The following is a 27,459-nucleotide window of genomic DNA, read 5'->3' as shown; positions in this document are numbered from 1 at the left end:
TATTTATTTATTTATGAATGTTTTCTTTCTTTTTTTTTTTTTTTTTTTTAAAGATGACCGGTAAGGGGATCTTAACCCTTGACTTGGTGTGGTCAGCACCACGCTCACCCAGTGAGCGAACCGGCCATCCGTATATGGGATCCGAACCCGGGGCCTTGGTGTTATCAGCACCGCACTCTCCCGAGTGAGCCATGGGCAGGCCCCGAATGTTTTCATTTTTATTTTATTTTTTTATATGGTGGTTGGCCAGTACAGGGATCTGAACCCTTGACCTTGGTGTTATCAAAACCATGCTTTAACCAAGTGAGCTACAGTGCATTTTAAAGTCATACAAACTTGGTTTACTAAAACACCTTCAGGAAGATACATGATTAAGTTTAATGATCTGTTTTTGTTTTAAGAAATAAATTTTGCAGATATTTTAAAAACATCGGGCTTCAGGGCCAACCGGTGGCTCACTCGGGAGAGTGTGGTGATGATAACACCAAGGCCATGGGTTTGGATCCTATATAGGGATGGCTGGTTAGCTCACTGGCTGAGCGTGGTGCTGACAACACCAAACCAAGGGTTAAGATTCCCTTACCGGTCATCTTTTAAAAAAAAAAAGTTTTTCAGGCTTCCAACATTGATGCTGATTTTTTTAGTCTGTTCTTTAATAATATTCTATGCTTGTCTCCTCTTACTAAACAAAGAAAAAAACAGCTAGAATAAAGTGATATATCTTCCACTATACTAAAAGGATTTCACGGTCTAATTCTGTCTTATTTTTATCTTCGTTGAAATTCCTTCCAACTCAGTTGGTGCTCTTACATATTTCTGGAATGAATGACCAATGCACATTACAGTAAAAGCTGCAATATAAGTGAAACCCAGCCAAAGATTTCCTTAAAAATTAAATGGGTAAGGTATCCTTTTTAGGTGCAGAATAGGAAAGACCCGTATTTCTTGTCTACAGAGAGAATAGGAATCTTAGAACTCAAATATTTGCATCTGTTGCCTGTTCTTTTTCAGACTCTGATTACTTCCTTTTCCTAATCCTAGAAGGGAAAAAACACTTTAAATCTCTTTGTGGAGACACTATAGTGCATCAGATATTAAGTTTGCTAGAAATTTTGCTGGAAAATTGAGGTTTTAGTATTTAATTCTAAATTTTTGATTCTGTTAATTGAATTAAAATTTCACATTGCATCTTGCTCAGTTTCAATAAATGAATTTAGTCATTAGCTAAGTCATAAATACCCAAGTTGTGAAAGCAAAAGGATGGTTCTGTTAGAATAATGTAAAGGAAAAGCTTGCTGTGAGATAAAGGAGCCTTTACTTTTCTCTCATACCATGTGTAACCAAGAGTCTGAATTTTGGGTCAATATCATTTTTATAAGTGTTCTATTAATGTTGAACCAATAGGTAGTGTTTACAGTTCATAGTAGTTAAAATTTGGTCTATTGGCTTTTTTCCAAATAGATTCATTTCTTCAAATATTGCCAGATATTGTGCTATGTAGACCCAGTTTCTGTCTTGCCGTGTAATTTTACTAGTGATAAGGACATATTCTTGAAAATTGGAGAATCTCATAAATTTACAGTGTTGACATCCATTTGAGAAGAAGGATGTTTTAGGCTTAGAGAATACTAAAGGAATGGGAAAAATTATTTTTGTCTAACATTTAGTGAATTATGGGTGCTTTGATACTATTTTCTATGAACACATCATTTCTTTGATAATCGAGGATTTTTTTAGGTCATTTGTTAATGTGGCCTTGGATTGACTTTCTTTTTGTTAGAAAATGTTAATTCATTGACTCCAAAGGAATTTTATCTGACTAGAAAGAGAAATTCAAAACACAGAACCTTTAAAGGAGGGCTGGGGTGATTTATGTGAGTTTTGGGACGTTAAGCCATGGCCCTCAAAAAACCAAAAAATAAATAAATAAAGAGGCCCACTTAAATATAAGTAACAATTTAATTTAGAATTTTTTTTAATGGGAGAAAGGGAAGAAAGATCTGGCGGGAGTCTACTAAGGAAAAGAGGGAGAGAGGGAAAAGAAGCCATCCAGATCAACTGTATACTTCCAGCAGCTGGCTCCAGTTATGCTTTTCTAACACTTGCCCAGACTAGGTGTCACTATAGGGTGTGGATGGCTGCAGGGCAAAAGTAATCACACAGGAATCAAGTTGTAATTCCAGCTTGCTAGAGATGAGCTGAGAATCAAGGAATGTGAGAGTGCTACGGGTCAGGAACTGTACAAAGTTAAGAAATTTTGGTAGTTTATATAAAAATCTGGCAGTATTCATTCATTCAAAGATTTATTGACATCTGCTGTGTGCCAAGCATGGTTCTCAATACTAGGGGTTTATCAGTAAATAGCAGAGAGACATGGTCCCTGGCAATGGAGATTTTGTTAAGATGGAATGTTATCAGTGGTCATGATTCCAGGCATTCACTATTTAGGTCATGGGATTTTTTTCCTTTTGGACCTCAGATGCCCAGTCTTGAGTTACTCATAGACCTCAGTTTATAGCTGTATTGCTTTAAAACAAATAACCCTAAAACTTAGTGGTTTAAAATAACAGACACATCTCACAGTTTCTTGGGGTCTGGAATCTGGGCATGGCTAAACTGGGTGCCTCTGATTCAGAATCTTTCCCAAAGCTGTAATCAGGGTATCAGAAAGAGCTGTAATCATCTCAAGGCTCAACTGAAAGAAGATTCACTTCCAAGCTCACTCACATGGTTGTTGGCAGGATTCAGATCCTTGAAGGCTATTGGACTGAGGGCCTTAGTTTCGCACTGATTGTTTGCCTGGAGCCTCCCTTAGTTCCTTGCCATGTGAGCCTCTGCATGTGACAGCTCACTACATGGTAGCTGGTTTCCTTTTGAGTGGGTCAGCAAGAGACAGCAAGCAGGATGGAAGTCACAGTCTAATCTCAGAAATGACATTCCATTATGTTTGCATATTTCTTCCAGGCACACATTCAAGGGGAGGTAATTACACAAGGGTATGGATACCAAGAGGCAGAGGTCATTGGGAGCTGTCTTAGAGGCTCACTGTGATTATCATGGATATAAGGTCCTTCTTTTGTTGTATTTATTTTTTGTTTCTCCTCTACCTTTCATCCAGTTTCTGTACTCACATTTTTCTTTTCACCCTCCATAGACTCTCTAATGTATTTAATATATGTTCCTGGATATGTTTGTTTCTTTAAAAAAGAGGTTCTTCTGTTTGTTTGTTTGTTTTTTCAGCGGCTGGCCAGTTCAGGGATCGAACCCTGGACCTTAGTGTTAGCAGCTAAAAGAGAGTGTTTTATATAGCATATGTATTTTTTAATTTAGAAAATAGTATTGGGGTTTATATCTTGTTTTGTGTTGTAGATTTTTTTCACCCAAGCCTGTATTTTGATGATTTATCCATGTTGCTATTTATAAATTTTGTTCATTGCTTCTGTCTGCTATATGGTATTCCATAGTATGTATCTGCCACATTCTCCTAGCAGGTTCCAACTCCTTGATTTCTCAAACAGTTCTGTCATAAACATCCAAAAACAAGTCTCCTTATAGATCTGTGTGAGACTTCGTCTGGAATATTTACAGAAGAATGGGATTGCTGGGTCATAGGGTGTATGCATGTATTGTTTCTCTAAGTACTGCCAGATTGCTAGCTATGCCAGTTTATGCCCACAAATCAGATGTGAAATTTTCCTTTTTCCCAAATCCTTGCCAATACTTAGCATTATTGGACTTATTTTTTATGAATCTGGTAAATGTAAGAGGGTCTCATTGTTTTAGTTTGTATTAATCTGTTACTAGTGTCTGCGCGTCTTAGCCATTTGGGTTTTCCCTTTTGTGAATTGTCCTTTATGCTCTTTACCCATTTTTGTGTGAAATACTTTTGTCCCTTAGTGTGAGGAATTACAATGATAAATTTTCTGATCTTAAGTCATCCTTGAGTTCTGAGAATACACACTTCTTGATCATGGGGTATGGGTGTGTGGGTGTGTGTTTGTTTTGATGCATTGTATGTTAGCTGATATTTTACTTAGTATTTTCTTGTTCATTAATGAAATGGATCTTGTATTGTTCTTACTCAGTTTTGAAACTGAGGTCCTTCCTGACTCATAAAAAGAGTTGGTCAGCTTTTTCCTTGTTTTCTATGGTAACTTTTATGTGATCGGAATTATTTCTGTTTAGAAGTTAGGTAAAAACTCACCTATAAACCCCCCTGGATCTGGAGCTTTTAAAGGGGGAGGTCTTTTACTAAAATTTCATTTTTTAGGCGGTAAGAGAAAAAGAGGAAAAAAAATTTTTTTCTTCCATTTCAGATCTGTCTAGTTACTTCCTTTTTCACCTTGTATTTTGTTTATTCTGATCAGTCTTGACAAAGACTTGTTTCTCAGTTTTTTGTTTGTTTTAAAGATGACTGGTAAGGGGATCTTAACTCTTGACTTGGTGGTGTCAGCACCACGCTCTCCCAAGTGAGTGAACCAGCCATCCCTATATAGGGATCTGAACCTGTGGCCTTGGTGTTGTCAACACCACCCTCTCCCAAGTGAGCCGCAGGCCGGCCCTTGTTTCTCAGTTTTTCAAAGGCCTGGATTTATCAAGTGCCTGCTTCTAACACTTTACATCCGTATCTATATTTATATCCCACTATACTGCAAAGACTGGGCTAGGTTCTCATATATAGAAAGTTTCAGGGACGATTGCATTAAGCATATATTGAGGACTTTGCTAAGTAATATACCAGGTACTTTAGTCATTTATTCTTTGTGGTGCAACTCCTGGAAGTAGTTACTATCCCAGTTTTACAGATTTAGGAATTGAGGCTTGGAAAAACGGGAGTTGACCAAGGTGGCAGAATTACAATTTTTTTTTTTTTTTTTTTTGGTGGGGGCTGGCCTGTATGGGAACCGAATCTTTGAACTTGGAGTTACAATGTTACAACACTGCACTCTAACCAACTGAGGAAACCAATCAGCCTTACAATTACAATTCTAACCAAGATTTGTCTTACTTCAAAATTTATGTGCTTTCTGTTTATCCATACTGCCTCCAACAAAAAAATGTATCTAACATTCAACATTTGTTCTGTAGATGTAAAAATCTTGTGTGTCATGCACTGAGGATACAGTCTCACCCCTTTCAGATGCAAATCTTGCTCTCAAAGAACTTTGTCTAATAGAAATAAGATATATATAGTAGCTATACTTCAAAGTAGAGTGCCTGCAGATGAAAGTCCCAGTAAAATGCCAGGGGAGGACTTTAGCAGAGGGAGAGTTTATTTTGAACTGAGGTGTTCAGTAGGTAGACATACTGGGAGAACTGCCATCTGAGCTGAGCTTTGGCACATCGGGAGGGTTTGGATGTGGGGACTAAGATGTTTCTTTGAAAGAGTGGAAATAGCATGGGCAAATGTATAAGATGGAAAACATGGTGTGTGTGATTGTGAGCTGCTTGAGAGAGCCCTACAAAGTATATTTTAGAAAACTCTTGAGCGGTATTTATTTTTAAGAGACATATAATATGAAAATGTTTCTTTTTTTTCTTTTTTAGCTTACAGTTGAGCATGAGTCTTCTTATGATTAGTGAGAATGTAAAATTGGCTCGTGAGTATGCGTTGCTGGGAAACTATGACTCTGCAGTGGTCTATTATCAGGGAGTTCTTGATCAAATGAACAAGTATCTGTACTCGGTGAAAGATACAGCCCTCCAGCAGAAATGGCAGCAGGTGAGAATCACAGCTGCTGTATGTTTTAAGGGCTTAGGTACTCAGAAGAGATCTAGATCGATCGTTAATGCTATGTGCAGTTACACATTAAGAATATATGATTTATGACATGGATTTGTATAGAGTGCTGCTTGAAACTTAATTTATTATTTTAATAATAGTCCACTTTACCATCAGCAGTATTACGAGTTTTACTTAATTATTGTAATTGTTGGAATCAAATAGATTTTTAAAAAGTAATTAATGGTTTTGACATTTTTTTCTAGGTCAGATTTTTACCTGGTAAAATTAGAGTTGAGTTTCTTAAGCCATTGTCAAAACTGCAAATGACACCTGAATCTCACTGGTACTGTATTCCCTATAGAACTTTACAAAGCAGATCGTATTTGAATCCCATTTGAGGAACTTTAGTCACGGAGGACCAACAGATGCTTACAAGTAGAAACCTGTAAGTTCTACAACTTCCAGGTCCAGTTGCAGGTAGCATTTATATGTATCTCTAATAAAGGGCCCTAGCTTAATCTTGGCAGTGATTTATTAGTTACAGAAATTTAAATAGCCATATTCTTCTTGTTTATAGCAATAGCAAGTTCAGCTATGTCACAAGAGGAAAGAAATGTTATGGAAATTAATGGTCTTTTGGGGCCGATCTTCTAGGTATCTCTCAGGTTCTACTGAACTGCTTATTTTTGAATTATTCCATAGTTGTCCTTAATTTCTTTGAGAGAGAGAAATATCCTATCTCTTTGAATTTAACCCCTTTCCTTAAATCTGTTCCCTACCATTTTCTTTGTATTACCAGAGGGGAAAATATTTTATATCATAAGGAGTCTTAAGTTTGTGACTAAAAGACTTTTTAGAGTTTTTGTTGTTAGGCCAGAGACTTTTACTTAAAAAGTCTAAGCTTTTGTGTAAAGATACTTAAATTATTTAAGTTTTAAAACAAAACATTACCAACTTCATTTCAATATTACATTTTTTTCCCAATTTTTTTATTGTGGTATACATAACACAAAATCTACCATCTTAACCATTTTTAAATGTACAGTTCAGTGGCATTAAATACATTCATAATGTTGTACAATCATCACCACATGGTTTTTAAATTGAGTCAAAACTATAATTGTTTTTTTGTTTGTTTTTGGCAGCTGAACAGTAAGGGGATTATATATAGTTTTTAAATCGAGTCAAGACTGCTTTTTATTTTATTTTATTTTTTTTAAAGATGACCGGTAAGGGGATCTTAACCCTTGGCTTGGTGTTGTCAGCACCACGCTCAGCCAGTGAGCGAACCGGCCATCCCTATATAGGATCCGAACCCGCAGCCTTGGTGTTATCAGCACCGTACTCTCCTGAGTGAGCCACGGGCTGGCCCTAAGACTGCTTTTTAAAAAATATTTTGATTGTATGTGAATTGAGACATTTATCCTATGAAACCATGTTTTTCAAACTAAGTTGTGATGAAATTAGTGGATTCTGATCAGCATTTTAAAAGTTAATTAAGGGCCGGCCAGTGGCTCACTCGGTAGAGTGCGGTGCTGCTAAAAGTTAATTAAAAATCAAAAGTACAACTTGCACATGTTTTGTTCTTGTCAAAGTTTTAAGTTACTTTAAAGTTACCAACTTTTCAATTTGTTATGCAATTTGAATAAGAACTATAAGTCAGATATGGTTTTAATTAGCCAGGATATTTAATTCATTTTATATGAGTTAATTTTGCAATTGAAAACAAAGAATTAATGAACCATTATTAAAATTTTGACAGAATATCTTGGTATGGTTTACTGGATATCTGATATCATAATGGAGGTTTCTAACATCATTAATAAATGACCCTAGTTTAATCTTGGTAGTGATTTATTAGTTATAAAAATTTAAATAATAACCATGTTCTTTTTTTTTTTTTTTTTCTTCTTGCCTCTGTGAACCTATATATATTCTTCTTTGAAACCAGGTTTGGCAGGAAATAAATGTGGAAGCTAAACATGTTAAGGATATCATGAAAACACTAGAGAGCTTTAAACTAGACAGCACTCCCTTGAAAGCTGCACAGCATGAGCTTCCAGCTTCTGAGGGAGAAGTCTGGTCCTTGCCTGTACCTGTTGAACGAAGGTAAGTGGTTCTGAGTAGAGATCTTTTAAGAAACCAATTAGCCCAAGAAGCTGATAGCATTGATTATATCTAGAAAGAGGACTGGGTGGCTGAAAGACAGCAATGAGGGGGAGTTGTTTACTGAATGTCCTTTTATAACTCTTGAATTGTGTATCATCTGCTTTCGTGAATGAGCTTAAAGTAGTGGAGACAGAGTTATCTTATGGAAGGAGAATGGGGCTGGGAATTGAAATATCTAGGCTCTGTTTCTATCTTTGCCATTATCTGTACTTTGGGAAAATAATATAATCTTTCTAGACCTCAGATTTTTCTTATGTAAAGTGAGGTAGTTAGACTAACAGTGGTGCTCAAGCTATCACAGAATACTGCTATTCATCAAGGTATACTGCTGCTAAAATTCAAAAATGGGCTTTTTGATTAACAAAAAAATAAAAGATAAAATCTTCTCTTTTTATCTTTTTAGGGTTTTCTCTGGCATTTTCCCCACTGGCTATCCAAGTTTCAAAATCCAAAAATTGAACCCCCATCATATGTTTTCACATACACTTTTGTTTGGCTTTATCATCCTCCCAAACTCTGATTCTCAACTTTCCATGTCTAGGAGTGTCTATTTTAATAGAGTGGCTCTTGGACTTTTCTCATTGTTACTGTCTTAAGACAGTAGGCCCTCATCTTATATCTTGATAACGTTTGTAACCTACAAACTTCTTGCTGCTTTCTGTGTTTTCTTTAACAGTGTATCTTGTTCAGTATTAGACTGATCTTTCTTAAACCTTTTCAATGGATCCTTGTTGGCAGTTAGCTAAAAGCCAAGCTTCTTGAACTGATATTCAAATCTTCTAATTACTGAACCATTTGATCTGTTAATATTATTTCTTAATGCTTACCATTATCTGTCAAGCTAGTGCCTTTATAATCCTGTATGCAGATTAAGCTCATTTTTCTTTGCTTTTCTTTATTAATTTTCTTGTTTATAGTTGCACCTTCTTGATTAGTTCAACTCCCGTGTTTCCAGGCCCAGTTTATTTTCTCCACGAGGCCATCCCATTGCCATTGCACTAATGAAGTTAGGTAACTTTAGGAAACTAGGTCTGTTTCACGCCTTCTAGTATACCTGCCTAGTTTTACATATCTTCTTTTTGTTTAACTGTGCCCTGAGATATTTGCAGATAGGACCCCCCTTTCCTTTTTTTTTTTTTTTTTTTTTTCTTTTTTGCTCCTTTTTAATGGCCATAACCAAGTCTAGGAGCATAGGAAGAGCCTAATAAATATTTGAGAGGCCTAAATTCTGCCACAGAAATAAAGATGAGATAAGGTGATGTGTGTACACATAAAGCCCATCCGTGTGTTCTTATAATTGTCCATAGCTAGTGCTTATGTCAGTTTTTTAAAATGGAAAAATGGTTAAATTTTATTAATTAAAACAAAATTATGATAGGTTCTAAATAAAATGGTACCAAATTGTATATATACCAGTGGATAAATGTGAATTTAACACTTGCACTCTATTCTGGTTCTTTTGATGAAACTCTCTTCTCTAATAAATGCTCTCTTTTCAGTTTCCAGCAACCAAACTAATTTTTTACTCATCTTTAATATATAACACCAATTTCCCTTCTAAGTAGAAGTGAGCATTATGCTCCCTCCATTATTTTTATAATATAACTAGACTGCATTCCTCTCATTAAATCACCACAGACAGCTATGTCAGATTTAAATTTTATGTCTGAGGTTTCAACATCCTGAAGTTTAGTCAGTCCTGTCTTGTGTACAGTTATTACCTTAAATTAGTTGGTTTGTAGACTCTGTCTTAGGTACTATTTGTGTTCATCCATATTTGGACCAACTCCAGGAGTTGATTATGATTTTAATGATCTTGTGTTTGATTAGGCCCTCCCCAGGACCTAGAAAACGCCAGTCTCCTCAGTACAGTGACCCTAAACCACATGGTAACCGTCCAAGTACAGCTGGCAGAGTTCACCGTCCATCTGCACAAAATCTTCACAATGACAGAGGAAAAGCTGTTCGTTGTCGTGAAAAGAAAGAACAGAACAAAGGAAGAGAGGAAAAGGTGAATGTTGTTGATTTTCATAAATGAAAAAGTTATTTGTTAACCTTAAAGATGAAGACTATAAATTTCAATAAGTTTTACTCATCAGTTTTAGTCATTAGAGCTGTAATAAAACCTAAGTTGTACTAAATACACCTTGGTTGGGATTTTTTCCACTCAACATTCAACAAATATTTTTGGCTGTTTTTGTAACTTTATATTTTGATATAATTTCAAACTAGCAAACAAGTTGCAGGAATGATATAAGGAACTTCCATATATTTTTTACTTAGTTTTACCAATTGTTAATATTTTGCCCTTTTTGTTTTATCATTTACTCTCTCTGTATGCCTTTTTTTCTTGAACCATCTGAGAGTAAATTTTACCCTTCAGTACTTCACAGTGTATTTCCTAAGTGCTAGGACAGTCTTTTACATAAACACAGTACAGTTATCAGAAGTTGTAAAGTTTTGGGCCGCCCCGTGGCTCACTTGGGAGAGTGTGGTGCTGATAGCGCCGAGGCTGCAGGTTCGGATCCTGTATGGGGATGGCTGGTGCTCTCAGTGGCTGAGCATGGTGCTGACAACACCGTGCTGAGGGTCGCGATCCCCTTACCGGTCATAAAAAAGAAAGAAAGAAAGAAAGAAATTGTAAAGTTTACGTTGATACAGTACTGTTGTCTAATCCACAGACCTTAATAAAATTTTGCCAGTTATTCCGATAATGTCATTTATAGCTCCCTTCCCCCCCACCAGTCCTCTCCACGCCCCCTTCAGAATCCAGAATAGAATCATACATTGCATTTAGTTGTCATGTTTCTTTAGTCTCTTTTAATGTGAACATTTCCTCTGCTTTTGTCTTTTTTGGCCCAGCATTTTTGAAGAGTACAGGCCAGTTATTTTGTAGAATGTCCCTCAGTTTGGGCTTATCACATGTATCCTCATGATTAGATTAAGATTGTGCATTTTGGGCAAGAATCCCACTGGCAAGATGTTTTGTTCTCTCAGCATATCATATAAGAAGGCACAGGGTGTCTGTTTATCATATAAGAAGGCACAGGATGTCTGTTTGTCCTATTACTGGTGACATATTGGATCATTTGATTAAGGAGGTATCTGCCAGGTCTTTCCACTTTAAAGTTAATTTTACCCTTTGTAATAATTTGTGGGGAGATACTTTGAGACTATGCAAATATATTTCATCTACTTTTAGCAGCCAGTGTTTCTTGTCTGAGTCAATTATTCCTATGCCAGTTGCAAAATGGTGATTTTCTAATACCATCATTGCTTCTGTATTAATTGGTGTTCTACTGTAAGGAAAAGTTTTGTCTTCCTTTCCTTTAGTTGCAGCAGTATAGAATTGTGGATTCTTATTTTATACAGTGAGTTATAATCTGTTACTATTATTATTTGATGCTTAAATTGTCCAAGATTTGAGGAGTGGGGCAACCTTGGAACTGGATCCTGTGTCTTTTTGACATGTACTCATCATTCTCTGAGCACTTTCTCATTTAAGCTCATCTTGTATTTCCTCTGTCCTATTCCTGAAATTTTCATTTCTTTCTTTCTTTTTTTTTTTTAAATAAAAGATGACCAGTAAGGGGATCTTAACCCTTGACTTGGTGTTGTCAGCACCACGCTCTCCCAAGTGAGCCACGGGCCAGCCCTTGTATATACCATGTTTTGTTTATCAGTTCTTTTATGTACACTTGAATTGATTCTCCCTTTTGGCTATCGTGAATAATGCTGCTATGAACATAAATAATTCCTTTGAAGTCCATTGTATTTCTATATACTAGCAATGAACATACATATGCAAACTGAAATTAAAAATAGAATATCACTGACAATAACTACAAAAAAAGAAATACTTAGGTATAAAATCTAACAAATCATGTACATAATGCTGAAAACTCCAAAGCACTAATAAAAAAAACCAAAACACATGTGTTAAGTCTTAAGTTTTCCTTTTTTTTTTTTTTTTTTGATTTTTCTCTGTTCATTTTCTGGCCTTTTTATGGGTTACTTGAACATTATTTAGAATTCCATTTTGATTTATCTATAGTGTTTCTGAGTGTATCTTTTATGTAGCTTTTTTTTTTGGTCGTTTTTTCGTGACCGGCACTCAGCCAGTGAGTGCACTGGTCATTCCTATATAGGATCTGAACCTGCGGCGGAAGCGTCGCCACGCTCCCAGCGCAGCACTCTACCGAGTGCGCCACGGGCTCGGCCCTTTATGTAGCTTTTTAAGTGATTATTCTAGGTATTAAATATACGTATGAGCTCTTAATGGTTTACTGGTGGTGTCATTTTACAAGTTTGAGTGAACTATAGAAATCTTACCACTATATCCCTTTACCTTTCTCATTTATAATTATCTCAGATACCAAGGGTACTTCAGAAGTTCGTGGAAAAATGGAATTAAAAGATAATACGAACCTTTCCATGAACTTTTTGAAGTGCCCTCATGTATTAGTCCATTTCTGTTGCTTATAACAAAATACCTGGAACTGGGTCATTTATAAAGAAAAACAAAATTTGTTGCTTACAGATTCTGAGGCTGGGAAGTCCAAAGTCCATCTGGTGATAATGACAGTGACCCACAGGTCTCACATTGTGAGATGGTGGAAGCAGAGAGAGCAGAGAGAGAGAACTCATTCACTCTTCTTTTAAAGCCGTCAGAACCACGCCCCTGACCACCTTTTTAATCCGTTCCCTAAGGCATGATCATACAATCTAATCACCTCTTCAAGGCTCCTCTTTTCAGTTACCATAATAGGATTTCCCACCCTTTTAACAGTCACAGTGGGGGCTAAATTTCCAATACTTAAAACTTGGGGGACACAATTCAAGCTTCAGTGAGTTTTGGGGGGACATAATTCAATCCACTACACCTCATCTTTCCTCTTTATTCATTTAGAACTACATGAGACAGTATTATAATTTTTGCTTCAGCTGTGAAACATAATTTGGAAAACTCAAGAGGAGAAAGAAAGCCTGTTGTGTTTACCCATAGTTTTGCTTACTGTTTTCTTTCCTCCTTCCTGATATTTCAAGGTTTCTTCTTACATTGTTTCTTTTCTGTTCAGAGAAATTTTTTGAGCCATTATTTTAGAGTTGGTCTCCTGAAACAAAATTCTCTTAGTTTTCCTTCATCTAAGAATATTTTGATTTCTTCTTCATTTCTGCAGAGTATTTTTGTTGCATATAGGATTCTGGTTTGACAATTCTTTTCTTCCAGCACTTGAAAAATATTGTGCCACTCCCTTCTGGTGTCCTTGATTTTGAAAGAGAAACCCATTTTCATTAGAATTGTTTTTCCTTATAAACAAGTATTGATTTTCTCTCACTCCTTTCAATTTTTTGTTTGTCTTTAATTTTCAGAAGTTTAATTATAATATATGTTGGCATGGATTTCTGTGAGGTCTTTTGTTTCTGAGGCTGTTTTTTCGTTTGTTTCAAGCATGCTTGTAATTGCTTACTGAAGCATTTAATAGGCTTTAAAATTTGTGAGAAACTCTAACATCTCTGTCATCTTGGTCTTGGCATTTATTGATTGATTATCTTTCTTCCATTTAGTTTGAGATCTTCATGGTTCTTGCTATGAACCTTCGTGATTTTCCATTGAAACCTGGACATTTTCATACTGTGGCATGAGACTAGATCTTATTTAAACCTCTGTTTAGCTGACTTTTTCTAAGAGTGCTCTGGCAGGTAAAGCAGGGGGTGGGCATCACCAGCGCCGGGTGGAAGTGGGTGGAAGTAGAGGTCCAGGTTCCCCAGACCCCCTCTGTTGCCACCTGAATAGGGGCAGGGGTTTTCTCATTACTGTTAGCTATGATGGAAGTTCTTCACATGGGGTGGCCTCATCTTGACCTCTACTAGTCCTCCTCTGATACCACCCCAAGGCCTCAGTACTGCCGGGTATTCAGTCTAGCTTCCCTCTGTGTTCTCCACTGACTGGTGGGGGCGGGAGAATCTTGTTACTGGTCGGTGGGGATGAAAGTTCTAGCTTCTTACTTGGCCTCTGATCCCATCCTAGTGGGAGTTTGAGGTTCCTCATTACAGGCACACAAAGGTGGAAGTCTAGGTTCCCCACTCAGCCTTTGCTAGCCTGAGTGAGGCCAGGGCCACAGCTCTTCTGTGGTGCTTCATTAGAATGGAGCATTACTGTCTAAAAGATCTGTCTTGCTAGGCTGCTCCTTTCTTGGTTCTTTGCTTGGAAAGAGGAAGCTTCTACTAGGGCTTTTTCATTTGCCCTTATTGGTGTTTCCAGGTTGCCTGCTTCTTCAGCCCCAAGTCTGGTTGAATCTAGATGTTAATAATGGCATATATAAAAAGAAAAAGGATATATAATGGATATGTAAAAGAAAAAGAAAACCCAGGGAACTCACACCATGTCTGAGTTCTCTAGCTGGTCTGCTGCCTTCTCTATACTTTTCAGATCTGTCCCTTTTTCTGTACTTTTCTATACTTTCTTGTGTTTGTTTATATATAATGCCCAAGGGTTTGAGTTCTACTTAGCAGAAGGAATAGTAAAAAGTATATCTGCTCCATCTTTCTGAAGTCAAAGCTCAGCTGTCATTTTTAATTAATTCTTTTAATTGAGGCAAATGGATTTTGTGTTTATAATTTTGCCAGTTTTCGGTGGGGTTTTTTGCTGTTGTTGTTGTTCTTGTCTTATTTTTGGTCGCTGGCTGGTATGGGGATCCAAACCCTTTGACCTTGGTGTTATAACAATGTGCTCTAACCTATTTGCCAGTTTTTGAAATAACTGATTTTAAACCCAGGGGCTTATTTCCTGGTTAGTTGGTCCATCTACAACTTTTGAACATCAAAAAGGAATGTAGGCTCTAGTCTACGGTTTTTTTCCACCTCTTACTAATATTTTCACTTAGAGCAAATTATTGAATAGATGGGTACTTAGATGAAGTTGTACTAGTTTAGCTAATTAAAGTCCTATTAAAGATGTCAACATTTGAAATTCCATAGCTCCCTTTGACTAACCTATTATAGCACTGTTTCTCCTTTCTGCTTAACTTAAATTTTTATTGCGTTATCTGCAAACATTCCCGCAGCACTGTGGGAGAAAAGAAAGAGAACTAGAAAGTGCTGTCTCTTTATGTCTTCCTTGGCTTACGTTATAGTTCCTGACAGTCGGAGACAGTGTCTTTTTTCTATTCCCCATAGCTGCTAGCACAGAATAGATACTCGTTAAATATGTGTTGTAGTAGATTGAATTATGTCTCCCAAAATTCACTGAAGCTTGAATTATGTCCCCCACATTTTATGTATTAGAAACTTGGCTCCCACAGTGACCTGTAAGAGGGTGGGAAATCCTATTATGGTAAGGGAAAGGTGGAGCTTTGAAGGGGTGATTGGATTGTAGGACCGTGCAGTAGTGAATGGATTAATAATGGCCATCAGGTGTGTGCTTCTGGGGCCTTTAAAAGGAGAGCGAATGAGGAGGATGGTCTCTCTGCTCTCCTTCCACCATCTTGCAGTGTGAAGGGTCACTGCCGCCACCACCACATGTGTTCCTTGGACTGTGGATTTCCCAGCCTCAGAAACTGTAAGCAATACATTTTGTTTTCTTTATAAGATACCCAGTTCCATATATTTTGTTATAAGTAACAGAAACAGACTAATACATCTGTCAATGAATAGCTTTATAAATACTTAGAAGAAAAGATGACCTTTTCCTCTATTGTTAAACAGTACCTTCCTTGAATCTTTTATATTAGTTATGGAGACTTAATATGTAAATTGTGAGACAGATGCTTATTTAGCCTTCTAGTGTAAGACTTTGAATATGGCAAATATTGGTTGAATCTAGATGTCAATAATGGCTTTATGCAGCACCAATTGCAAAGGAATCATCATGAAATGGGCAAAAAAATGTTACGGGGATTGGGTAACAATGCTTGTACAAGATGGAGTAAGTGATCATTTGTCCTATTTCAGAGCTTCACAGATTTTCTTGGCTCATGAAATCCATGAGTATCTTCATAATTTTTATACAGCACCTGTAGGCAAAGAATACCCACCCATTTATGAAGAAGTTAGGTTCAAACAAGTTGTTTGTGTCCTAACAACGTAATAGGTATTGGGCACTGCACAGTTTATGCTCTCATTCCTCTTGCACATTGATTTCCTCACGCTATTTCTTATCACGTCAATTGCCAAAAACCTAGCTTCACCGAACTATGGCATTAACAAACGGAATATAGCAGTCATAACGCAGTACCTGGAGCTGTAGCTCATACACTGCTCAACAGATGTTGATGTGTTTCCCTCAGAAATTCGAACTATCCCTCAATGCCTGTGAGTTTGCCATTGTGTCCTGGGTACTTCAGAACACAGTTTTAAAACTGTGGCCCTAATGACTGTCATCACAGAGGATGAGAGGAATCTCACCAAGAACTGAGATATCCCTTTTGGAGGGGGCTGGGAATAGTAAAAAGGGATGTTTATGGGAGCACTGATAAGGACTGAGTAGGTAGGTAAAGACTGAGCCATAGTCTTAGCTAAATAAACTATCCGTCTTTAATCTTATCTCCTCTAAGGCATTGAGATAAATGTTATACATATCTTGTATTCACTAGTGACCACAGTTAATCTCAGTATTAATTTGTTTGATGGTAGCCAGTTCACATGCACAGCCATTTTTGCCATACTTTATATGTAAAAATAAAAACGAAGTATAAAACTCTAATGCTGATATAGGATGACTCAGTCTTTGATTCTTTCCTCATTACTTGTACTATTGTATTAGCTTTTAAAAGGGTATCACTTGAGTCCTATCTTTGTTTCTGACTTACAAAAACAAAATATAATTTTTGACTCCATCAAAAGCTCTTGTTTTTTTCTCCTGATGTAGAATAATAAATCAACTGCCTCAGTTACAGAACCAGAGACAACTAAATTTGATAGTACCGGATATGATAAAGACTTAGTAGAAGCTTTGGAAAGGGATATAATTTCTCAGAATCCCAATGTTCGATGGTAAGTCATATCACATTAAAATAATTGGTGCTGATGATGGTTTTTGGAACAGAAACTGGAGCATATGTGGGCATGCACTGAAGATCAGTCCCTGGAGACAGAATCAGAATCTATACAGCATGAGCAGGATACATCACAAAAAACTTCACTTTGCTTCAGGCTGTACCAATTTTTTTCTCTGAAAATTTTTTAAATTAATAAATTAATTAGTTATATATAAAATGGAAATAAGGTCACAGAAATCTTTTCTTCTTTTGGGAACATCCTCTAATGGTAAAAAGGCAATGCTGATTATGCATGTGTGTTGCTTATTATCTATAGCATCTTATAAATTTTTTTGGCTTTATTTTTTCTTTTCTTTTTTTTTTTTTTTACTATAACATGGTTGTACGTATCTGTGGGGTACACAGTTGAATATCATAGCATCCTATAAATGTTGCTCTTATTTAGTATAATGTAGAGCAGTGGCCCAACTATATTAATTTTACTTCTAATCAAAGATCTGTAATGTATCACAATGAATTATAAAAACTCACTTTCTATAAAACCTTCATGATTATTAGGTATGATTTTGGTTGTTACTAAAAATTTTTTTTTGGTATTTGATATTTATACAGTGAAAAAAATTTTTTTTTTATGGCTGGTCCTGGGAGATCTGCACCCTTCACCCTGGTGTTATCAGCACCACACTCTACCCATTGAGATAACCAGCCAGCCCGAGAGAAATTTTTGTAATAAAAATTACCACTTGTATTTGTAGTAGTAGTAGGTGTTCTAGTGTCTGGGGATGACTTCATAGCAAACTCTATGGTACTCTTTAACCTTGGCATCAAATCTTTATAGAGTTGGAGGCAAAGCAACACTATTGCATCCTTTGTTTGCTTTATGCCCTTTTTATTCCTTTTTTTAAAAAATGGGCTCATTGTTTCTAAATCATGGGGTTTATGGAATGAGCATCATAAGGGCAGGAATTTGCCATGAGATGGCTTAAAAGTACTTAAGGCAGGCCTTTCGACCTGTGTTCTCATGAGCCAAGCTGAAAACCATTATTGCCAAGAATCGAAGACACAGATTGTGCTCTTTATATATACTGGTTGACATATTGTGCTCTTTCTATATGCTGGTTGACATATTGTGCTCTTTCTATATGCTGGGTGACATATTTATAAATACTGGTGGGGCTTGTCATAGTGTGTTAATTCAGTAGTGCCCAGAGAGAGGCTTAGCATTCTGTCAACAGTATAAAATCACGTGCTTCTTCTGATGGTTCTCAAGAGGGACTGCGTAGTATATAATCTAGGGGGTTGCTGATAAAATATCTTCTCTTTTAGGGATGATATCGCTGATTTAGTAGAAGCTAAAAAGTTGCTTAAAGAAGCTGTGGTGTTACCAATGTGGATGCCAGAATTCTTTAAGGGCATTAGGAGACCATGGAAAGTAAGTTTATTACTATTATGGCATTGTCAAAGTGAATGGCAGTACTTTGCTATAGAGAGCCAATATTTATCTATATTGGGGAAAGTGGAGGGAGGAAGTGGAGTAAAGAAAATTTTAGGGGCTGGCCAATTAGCTCAGTTGGTTAGAGTGCGGCCTTGTAACACCAAGGACAAGGGTTTGGTAACTTGTACTGGCCAGCTGCCAAAGAAAAAAAGAAGAAAATTTTAAATTAAAGAGTGTATGTTGTGTTATTCAGAATTTTGTTTAGACCAAAAGCTATTGCAAGGGTCTCAGAATAAGAAATCGATACAATGTGATCTTTGGAAAGTTGACTACACAGCAGATTTAGAATGAGCCTGTATTTGCAAATATGACCTAATTGGCTATGCAAAAATACTCCATTTTGTGTGTCATGATGCATAACTCGTAACTTGTATTTTTGGAATTGTTCTTAAGAAATTGATGAGAAATGTCTGCATCTAGTGAGTACTTTTTTTTTTTTTTTGTAAAGATGACTGGTAAGGGGATCTTAACCCTTGACTTGGTGTCGTCAGCACCACGCTCACCCATTGAGCTAACCAGCCATCCCTATATAGGATCCGAACCCGTGGCCTTGGTGTTATCAGCACCACACTCTCCCGAGAGAGCCACGGGCCAGCCCCTAGTGAGTACTTTTTAAAGTCATGGGCTGGTCTGAAAAGAGTTTGTCATAAAAAACTCTTCATGGATTTTGGATAATGTGTAATGGGTAACTCCACACTTAACAATTTTTAAAAATTCTTTAAACGTTATGTGATAAGTAAAGTATGACATCTTAGACATACTTTGAATAAACTATTTTTTTTTTTAAAGTTAATTTGGGCAAAAAGACTAGGAAGAAATATATCCAGGTGTTAATGGTACCTGTGTTAGATTAGGGTATTGATATCATAAACATGTTCTCATCTCTGAGTTCCAATTTTTGGGTTTTTTGGTGGCTGGCCAGAATGGGGATCCAAACCCTTGACCTTGGTGTTACCAGCACTACTACTCTCAGTACCGACAGAGCCACCTGGCCATCCCTGAGTTCCAAATTTTTAATAATGTAGACATCTTTGGTTTGTAATGGAAAAAGCAAATTTGTGATGAAGTATCCTGTTTATCTTTCTATTGTCTTAATATTATATATGAGTTGGTTGAAATTTGATATTTAATAATGAAATTCTTGTGAATTAGAACAATGGCAGATAAATTCTTTGCTTACTCTATTATATTGCTAACAGGGAGTATTGATGGTTGGCCCACCTGGCACAGGAAAGACCCTCCTTGCTAAAGCAGTAGCTACAGAATGCAAGACAACATTCTTCAATGTCTCTTCATCAACTCTGACTTCTAAATATAGAGGAGAGTCTGAGAAGCTTGTTCGTCTTCTGTTTGAAATGGTGAATGTTTGATACAGTTTTAGTGATTCTTTACCTCTAAAAAAGGGGGAGAAAGTGAGTTGTAACTATCTTCAGTGTATAGAATAGCTAGGCAGGATGATATTGTGCCCAGAGTATGATTCCTGTGCCCTTGAAGCTAGCATTCTTTACAAACATGAATAACTTGAGTTTCTTTTTGTCTCCTTTCCTCCAGAGGTAGATCCTTATGTGTTAGTTTATGGGCATGCTCACATTATGGGGTCTGCATTACTAATCTGCTATAGGAATTTGAAATTTTTATGTTTTTTAAATCAATAAGCTTAGTCATAATGTGGGTAGTAAATGCAGTATTGTAACAATAATGCCAAAATGTGAGAATCGTAAGTAGTTGTGGCACTTAGATCACCTCCAGTTTATTAACTATATCAAATACCTTAAGTTTAATGACTCAGTCTTTGGATTAAGTTCTTTGCTTCATTGAGTTTCTTTTTCTTTCTTCCACCCCCTCAAATTTGAGTACCAGTGGAAGAAATATAATTCAACAAGTTCTGGTAGAGTGTTTGGACTCAATTCAACAGCCTTAACAGACCTCTTTAAAGAGATTAAGCTAAGTAGAGTGGTTAGTTAAGTGTAGAGTCTTTAGAGTCAGGTGGCCTAGGTTCAAATCCCACCTCAGTCACTTTCCTGGTTGGTTAACTGTGGGAAAATTCCTCCCCTTTTCTGATCTTCAGTTGCCTTATTTCCAAGACAGGACGATAATATAAGGCCTACCTTTGTAATGTGAGAAGGGTGAAATGAGCTAAAACGTGTAAATTGCATAATACAAAATCTGATTCATAAGGGTTCAGTAACTTTTAGTTGTTTCTGTTTAAGAATTATTTGGTATATTTTCTAATGTAGGGTTTTATATTCAAGAAAACTGACCATTTTCTTCTGTGGACGAAAGCCTCTTACACTAAGTGCTAATGTGCATTATTTTTTATAGTGAGGTTTATGAAGGCATATCAAAAAGCATTATTTTTTACTGGCTTCCCTGAAGTTGCTTGGGAAGATCTTAACCATCATTAAATAAACCCTTGCTCATCTGCAGTAAACTACTTTGAGGTGCCACTTGAGTAGTGGCTCAATCATAAACCAGTGCCTGCAGTTTGGATCTTCTGCCCTTGTGACCAAAAGTTATGGTTCATATTTGAAACCAGCTTGTGTTTTTTCTGTTCATTTCCTTTTCTCAAGGAGTAAAATTGTACTGCCACACATATCTTGGTTTTGACTCTGTAGATGATTACCTCTCTCATTATGCCTTCCTCTTCCCAGAATCCCTCAAAGTGAATTTTGAGCATGTCTCAAGGTCTATATTTTAAGTAAGAGCCTTAAATTTGGTGAAAATCTGTCCACGATTTTTCACATGACATGGTAATAAATGCACACAAAAACGTAATTGTATAATTTGTTGTATTATGAAATTTTATTTTCAAGTGTCAAAAACCCAGTCAAATGAGTTTAAGCAAAAAGAATAATATATTGGGTCATGTAACTTGCAATTTAAAGAAGTTACTTTTTTTTCAGGCCTAGCAGGATGCAGCAATTCAGAGGTCCTCAGGAATCTTTCTCTCTGACTTTTGGCTCTCTCTGTTTCTGGGTTTGCTTAGACTGCAGGCAGGCCCATGTGGTGGTAATATAGCTATCAGAGGGCTTAAGCCTTATTTTTATTGTTCTTATGGTAACCCCATAGGAAGCAGCCCTCATTTCTCAGTTGTTCTAGCAAACAGTCAAGGATTAATGTTCGCTCTGTTTTGAGTCATGTGTCCGTACCTGAACCCATTGTTTTAGTCAGAGGATTGGAGTGATCTGATTGGCCAGGCCTGAATAATACCCCAGGGCTTCAAGTATGGTGGCCTCCTTTAAAGTAGTGGAGTAAGAATGAAAGAGGTTTGACAAACAAATGAAAAAGAGGCTTCTCTTACCAGAAGAAGGGGTGCTATAAGGCAGAACAAATTGGTGTCCACTGCAAGTCTGTCTTTAGTACCTTCCCAGGCCAGCCAAAGCCCATTTTGCATGTCAAATAGCCTCTGCTTGAAATCAGACCACTGGGAAGAATCAGTTCAGTAGTTTTTGTTTGGTGTGGCAACAAATAGATTAAAATTTAATTTTTGTTGATGTAGATTCTTCTGTTGGTAGGTTTCTCGCTAGAATTTCAATTGAGAATTTTCTTGGGTGCTTTAATAAGTTCCTTTCTTTCCCTCTGTCCATTTCTAGAAAAGGAATTACAAAAATTTTTACACATAGTACCTAAAACCCAAGTAATGAGTCTTTATTAAAAATGAAATTGTCCCATTGGAGGGAATAGATGATTTAAGGATTCAAATTTTCAAGTAGAAAAGAAAGTGGGATTTAAATATTCGGATTTTTTAAGTGAACAGATCAAAACATTATGCTAAGTGAAAGAAGCCAGACATGAAAGGCCACATGTTGTATGATTCCATGTATATGAATAGGAAAATCCACAGTCATACTACAGTAGAAGTGGATGCCTGGAGCGAGGGAGAGAGGGGATTGTGGCTTATCTTTTTGGAGTGATGAAAACGTTCTGCAGTTAGCAGTGATGGTTGTACAACATTGTGAATATATTAAACACTGAATTGTATACTTTAAAATGTTGAATTTTATGTAATGTGAATTTTATCTCAATTAAAAAAAAAATTTGGGTCCATGGGTGATCAGATAAATTGAAAAAAAAACTTCAGGACCTATAAATTGATTCTTCTAAGTGACTACTTATGATTATTAAAATATATTTGTATCAGTCAAAAGAAAAAAATGGCAATTTAACTAGAATTTCTTGGAAGGAATCTCTGTGATTTTATTTAAGGTAATGGTTCTCTTTAACCAAATTTTTTCTAGAATTTTAGAATATTTACCAATATCTGCTTTCCCATCATAGTTATCTGTGTCACCACAGTATGCAGGAAAACCTTGTATTTTTATCACTCAAATAAATATACCCAATTATATTATTGAAAGGAACAAAGAATATATATATATATAATATTTAAGTATATAGGTCTGCATTTAGAAGCTATATTTTAGCTGTTCCAGTTCTATCCTCTCCCCCCAATATTAGGACAAGAGGGAGAGATGCACAGTGTGGTAGTCGCCTTAGCTATTTCCTAATTGCTTACTTGTAGATTACTTTAAAATGAAATAAAAACTTGGTGTTGCACGATTTCTTTCTTTAGGCTCGATTTTATTCTCCAGCCACCATATTTATTGATGAGATAGATTCCATTTGTAGTCGCAGAGGGACTTCTGAAGAGCATGAAGCAAGCAGGAGGGTGAAAGCAGAGCTGCTGGTTCAAATGGATGGTCTGTATATATGTGGATATGCATGAATTGACTTGGGGTGGGCGGCTGGTGAGCGTCCCCAGCTTCAGCGGGTCAGGCTGTACCCAGAATGCTAACCCAATGCTTTTTATAGGTGTTCATAACTCTAGGTGGACTAGAGGGGGCTAGCAAGTAGTTCCTAGAGATTGATAGCAGTAAATTTTGTACACTGACAACGGTGATGTCAGAAACAATGGCCATCCACAGGACACCCTGATCTCTTCATTTTTAATACACTGATCTCTATTTTTAGCCAGTAAATGTAGATACATTGGCCTTAGAGGTTATGTATGTTTTCATAACATTTTTTAAATTGGTATGTAGTTGAGCTGAGCTGGTCTTTTGATTAAATCCATTTTGATTCATATTTTTGTGTACTACAAAAATTCATTTTCCTTGGATTACAAATTCATATATATACCAGTTAGCATTCTTAGTCTTAAGGAGGCTTAAAGACTGCACTACCTTGTATTATTGTGCTAAATATTTGATGATCTTTAAATAGTTGAGCTTGGTTCAGGCCATTCTTGCCATGATGCCCTTGACACCACAGGACTCTATAGGGAGTCACCACCAAAAAGAAGGCTCTCACCAGATGTGAATCCTGTAATGTGGACTAACCAGCCTCCAAACTGTGGGAAAACTGAGGGCTGCAGAGATTTATCAACTGAACAGCACAGGCGCACAAATCTGGTCTATACTCCCTCCCACAACCTGGGTGGACTGTGAACCTCCTGGTAGTAGGGCCATGACCACTCCATCTCCATATGATCCCAGCCCTCTGCCTGGGAGGAGTGGGGCTCAGGGAAGAGAGCTTGTTGATAAATATTTACCAGCATAAATATTTACTGCCCCCAGCCCTCCATCTGTCCTGCTTTCTAGGCCAGGACCCCAGGGAACCCTGCAGGTCTGAGGGAACTCATGATAAGCCACATGGCTGTACTGGGGCATCACCACCTGCCCAAGCTGCACTGGGCTGGAACCCAGCCCCAGGCCCTTGATCCTTCTGTCTCCACACCAATTCTGCACAACTCAGGAACTAAGAACCCCAAGCTTGAAGCCATACAGAGTCAAGCATGGCCATGGGCAAGTTACTTTAGTTGTCTTCGCTCCAGGGTTCTCATCTGCAGTATGGGAATCAGTAAAGAGCATGACCCTAAAGTCACACTTCCACTGTTCACATTCAAGTTCTGTCCATGGGACCCCCAGCAAGTTAGTGACCTCCTTGAGCGTCAACTTGCTTATCTTTAAAATGGGGATAATAGTTCCTGTTTCATTAAGATGTCATGAAAATAAAGTTATGCCTGTAAAAGAGCTTAAAAAATAGTTGAGCTTTTTTACATTCTCTCCTTATCCTTCTTTTAGGTGTTGGAGGTGCTTCTGAAAATGATGACCCTTCCAAAATGGTTATGGTTCTGGCAGCTACTAATTTTCCCTGGGATATAGATGAGGCTTTAAGACGACGTCTTGAGAAACGAATCTATATTCCTTTACCATCAGGTATCTCCATTTATAGCTTGTCAAAAAGCTCCTGTTAACTTTCAGGTAGTTTTGCTTAGAGAATTTAAAATTTGGTGTTAATTAACTTTCTTAAAGAGATAAATGTAGAGTAAGTTTCCCTATATTACAAGTTTGGCTATATCTAGAACCTGAAAGCCTTGGTACTAGGAAATTAAAAATTCAGTGAGGAACAGCCTTGAAATTTCAAGCAAGTGAGCTCTAATAATTGGAAAACAAATCACACAAAATAGACTTGAGAAAAAATAATGTACTATGTTTATGCTGAAGTCTTATATTTTTAAATTTGTTTGTACCATTAGCAAAAGGCAGGGAGGAGCTATTACGAATAAGTTTACGTGAGCTGGAATTGGCTGATGATGTTGACCTTGCAAGCATAGCAGAAAACATGGAAGGTTATTCAGGTGCGGACATTACCAACGTGTGCAGGTATGAATTATTTTGGAAGCAAGGTTTTTGTGTGCATAAACTTCTATTATGAAGTTTTTATGGTGAATTAAGAGATGAAGAATAAAGACCTACATTGCATTATATAGTCAGAGTCACAAGTTTTGGTTTTAAGTTAGTATTAGCAGGTGCTGGTAAGGTACTTGGGAAACTTGCATGTTGTTGAAGAGTCATTTAAAAGCTACACATTTAAGAAGCTAATGTTGAAACAATTGTGTAAAATAGGAAATCAGTAATTGTCTTGGATTAAAAAATTATTGGTGCATCCCTGCACTATACTGTCATATAGGAAATTATTGTGAAATAAACTGATTTGCATAACCACATAGTATTGTCTAGTTTTCAGTAAATGTATACTAAATGTGATAGCAAAGGAAGAAAAGTCTCTAACACAGCTGATCCAAGTAGGTTTTGTCCTAATCAAAGTATTAGCTCAGATGTTTATTAGCACGGTGCTTGACTGCAATAGTTTCTCATCTCTAAAGTGAGCATATTATGCAGGGTTATGAGAATTAGAGATAACGTATGTATACATAAAGCAGCTATATTGCTGTCCTTTTGCATAAATGGTGGCTGCTACTAAGGATGAAACTTGGTGAAAGGAAAGAGGCACTTGAATCTGAACTTTCTGCTTTTTAGAATTTGAAACACTAATGGGGCTGGCCAGTTAGCTCAGTTGGTATTGCTAACACCAAGGTCAAGGGTTCAGATCCCAGAACTGGTCAGCTGCCAAAATAAACAAACACTAATAGAGGGAAAGGAGAAACCACCTAATTTGATCAACTGGCTTTTACTCTACATGAAGAAAATATTTAATTTTCTAGCTAACAGATTCTCTTGTCTCTGTGATGCTTATTTTTTATTGAACACTTATAATAAAAATCAATCCTAGCTTCTTTAAAAGAATTGTACTTTTACTTTTTCTTGGGCCTTATGCTTAGTATTAATTATTTAAATTGATTAGCACCCTACTGGAATGCAAGCCCTCAGGAATGCAAGACCTCAGAACAGGTCTTGCATTCCAATGTAAGATTCTATGCAATACTACCTATGTGTATGTAATAAGATCATAATTAGAGAATGTTACAACATGCATTGAAAATTTTTCTACTCGCAGATTTTCATTCAGACAATTTAACACTTTGTGGGGTTTTTTTAAAATTTCACACCTAGGGATGCATCCTTGATGGCAATGAGAAGGCGTATTGAAGGTTTGACCCCAGAAGAAATCCGAAATCTTTCAAGAGAAGAAATGCACATGCCTACAACTATGGAGGATTTTGAAATGGCTTTAAAAAAGGTTTCTAAATCAGTATCTGCTGCAGACATTGAAAGATATGAGAAATGGATATTTGAGTTTGGATCATGCTAAATTCTCACATGTAAACTGTGAGAAACCTGTCTAAGTGTTTGAATACTAATTAAATGTAGTGTTTCATTGCACTGAGTGCTATATTTTTTTAAACTTTCATAATGGTAAGATTTTAAAAAATCTCTTATGATTCTGAATAAAGCCAATTTTTTTTGTTGCAAATTTGTTTTACTTTAGCATTACTTGATTTCTGTTTCACTGACCAAAAATGTTGCAACACAATGTTACTTAGCTTTGGAAAGTTGTCTTTATATGCACTAATCAGTATAGCATCTTCTCTCCCACTGCCTGCTGTTACTCCTTCTAGGGAGAAGGCGATTGGCTCTACCTCCTTAGGTACCAGTGGGTACTGAAAATTCCTGAATGTTGTTATATAAGTAGCTAATTAAAGCATGAGCCAGGCCCAATGTGCCTTTCCTCCCACCCGATTTTATGGTAGCTTTCCTCCTCTTCCTAGGAGCTTTTTTTTTTTTTTTTCAGTGGCCAGCTGGTATAGGGATCAAGCCCTGGAACTCGGTGTTGTTAGTACCACCACTCTAACCAACTGAGCTAAGCAGCCAGCCCCTGGGAGAGTTTTAAAGACTCTTCATTTTACTATGCATTTAAAAAAGGAAGGAAAAAAAATACAATCTTGCTTAACTTTATGCTGCCTACATAAGAAGCTGTCATGTAGGCAAGCAGGTATTTTTAAATCTGTGCTGCTCATTATTCTATAATGAAACTCATTCACTCATGGATACTAAGCATAACTAAAATAATGGTATCAAGTTCATAAATGAAATAAAAGTTAATGATATAAAATTTAGTTAAGATTTCCAGTTTGGTTACTTACAAGAAAATAATTTATTTTATCATCCCAACCACAGAAGAGAAAACAGAGCCTCAAAGAGGCTGTTGTCCCAAGTCTCACTGTGAAGGAGAGAAGCCAGGATAGGAGGAATCTAACTCCAAAGCCTACACTCTCCAATACACCATGCAGCCTCCTAAATTTTTTTCCTCTCTAGAATCTATAAACC

The 27,459-nt window shown here is 36.8% G+C and overlaps 1 protein-coding gene across 2 annotated transcripts in view; it reads left to right on the top strand.

Moving 5' to 3' along the window:
• Positions 1-26,590, top strand: part of KATNA1 (katanin catalytic subunit A1) — a 28,708-nt gene extending 2,118 nt beyond the window's left edge. Inside the window, exons 2-11 of one of the 2 annotated variants that reach the window (XM_063097068.1) lie at positions 5,548-5,722; positions 7,677-7,834; positions 9,725-9,905; positions 16,764-16,888; positions 18,220-18,325; positions 19,588-19,746; positions 22,962-23,088; positions 24,472-24,606; positions 24,927-25,053; positions 26,245-26,590. In XM_063097068.1, coding sequence (XP_062953138.1) covers positions 5,561-5,722; positions 7,677-7,834; positions 9,725-9,905; positions 16,764-16,888; positions 18,220-18,325; positions 19,588-19,746; positions 22,962-23,088; positions 24,472-24,606; positions 24,927-25,053; positions 26,245-26,443 — 1,479 coding nt within the window. In that variant the 5' untranslated portion in view covers positions 5,548-5,560 and the 3' untranslated portion in view covers positions 26,444-26,590. Of the gene's footprint in view, positions 1-5,547; positions 5,723-6,130; positions 6,171-7,676; positions 7,835-9,724; positions 9,906-16,763; positions 16,889-18,219; positions 18,326-19,587; positions 19,747-22,961; positions 23,089-24,471; positions 24,607-24,926; positions 25,054-26,244 lie in introns of those variants that run through there. The other variant, XM_063097069.1, reaches the window with a different exon arrangement.
• The last annotated feature ends 869 nt before the right edge of the window (positions 26,591-27,459 follow it).

The sequence above is a fragment of the Cynocephalus volans genome, chromosome 5 (assembly GCF_027409185.1).
Source record: "Cynocephalus volans isolate mCynVol1 chromosome 5, mCynVol1.pri, whole genome shotgun sequence".
NCBI lineage: Eukaryota > Metazoa > Chordata > Mammalia > Dermoptera > Cynocephalidae > Cynocephalus > Cynocephalus volans.
The sequence above is the reverse complement of the archived record's forward strand: the minus strand, read 5'-3'. Positions and strand labels throughout refer to the sequence as shown.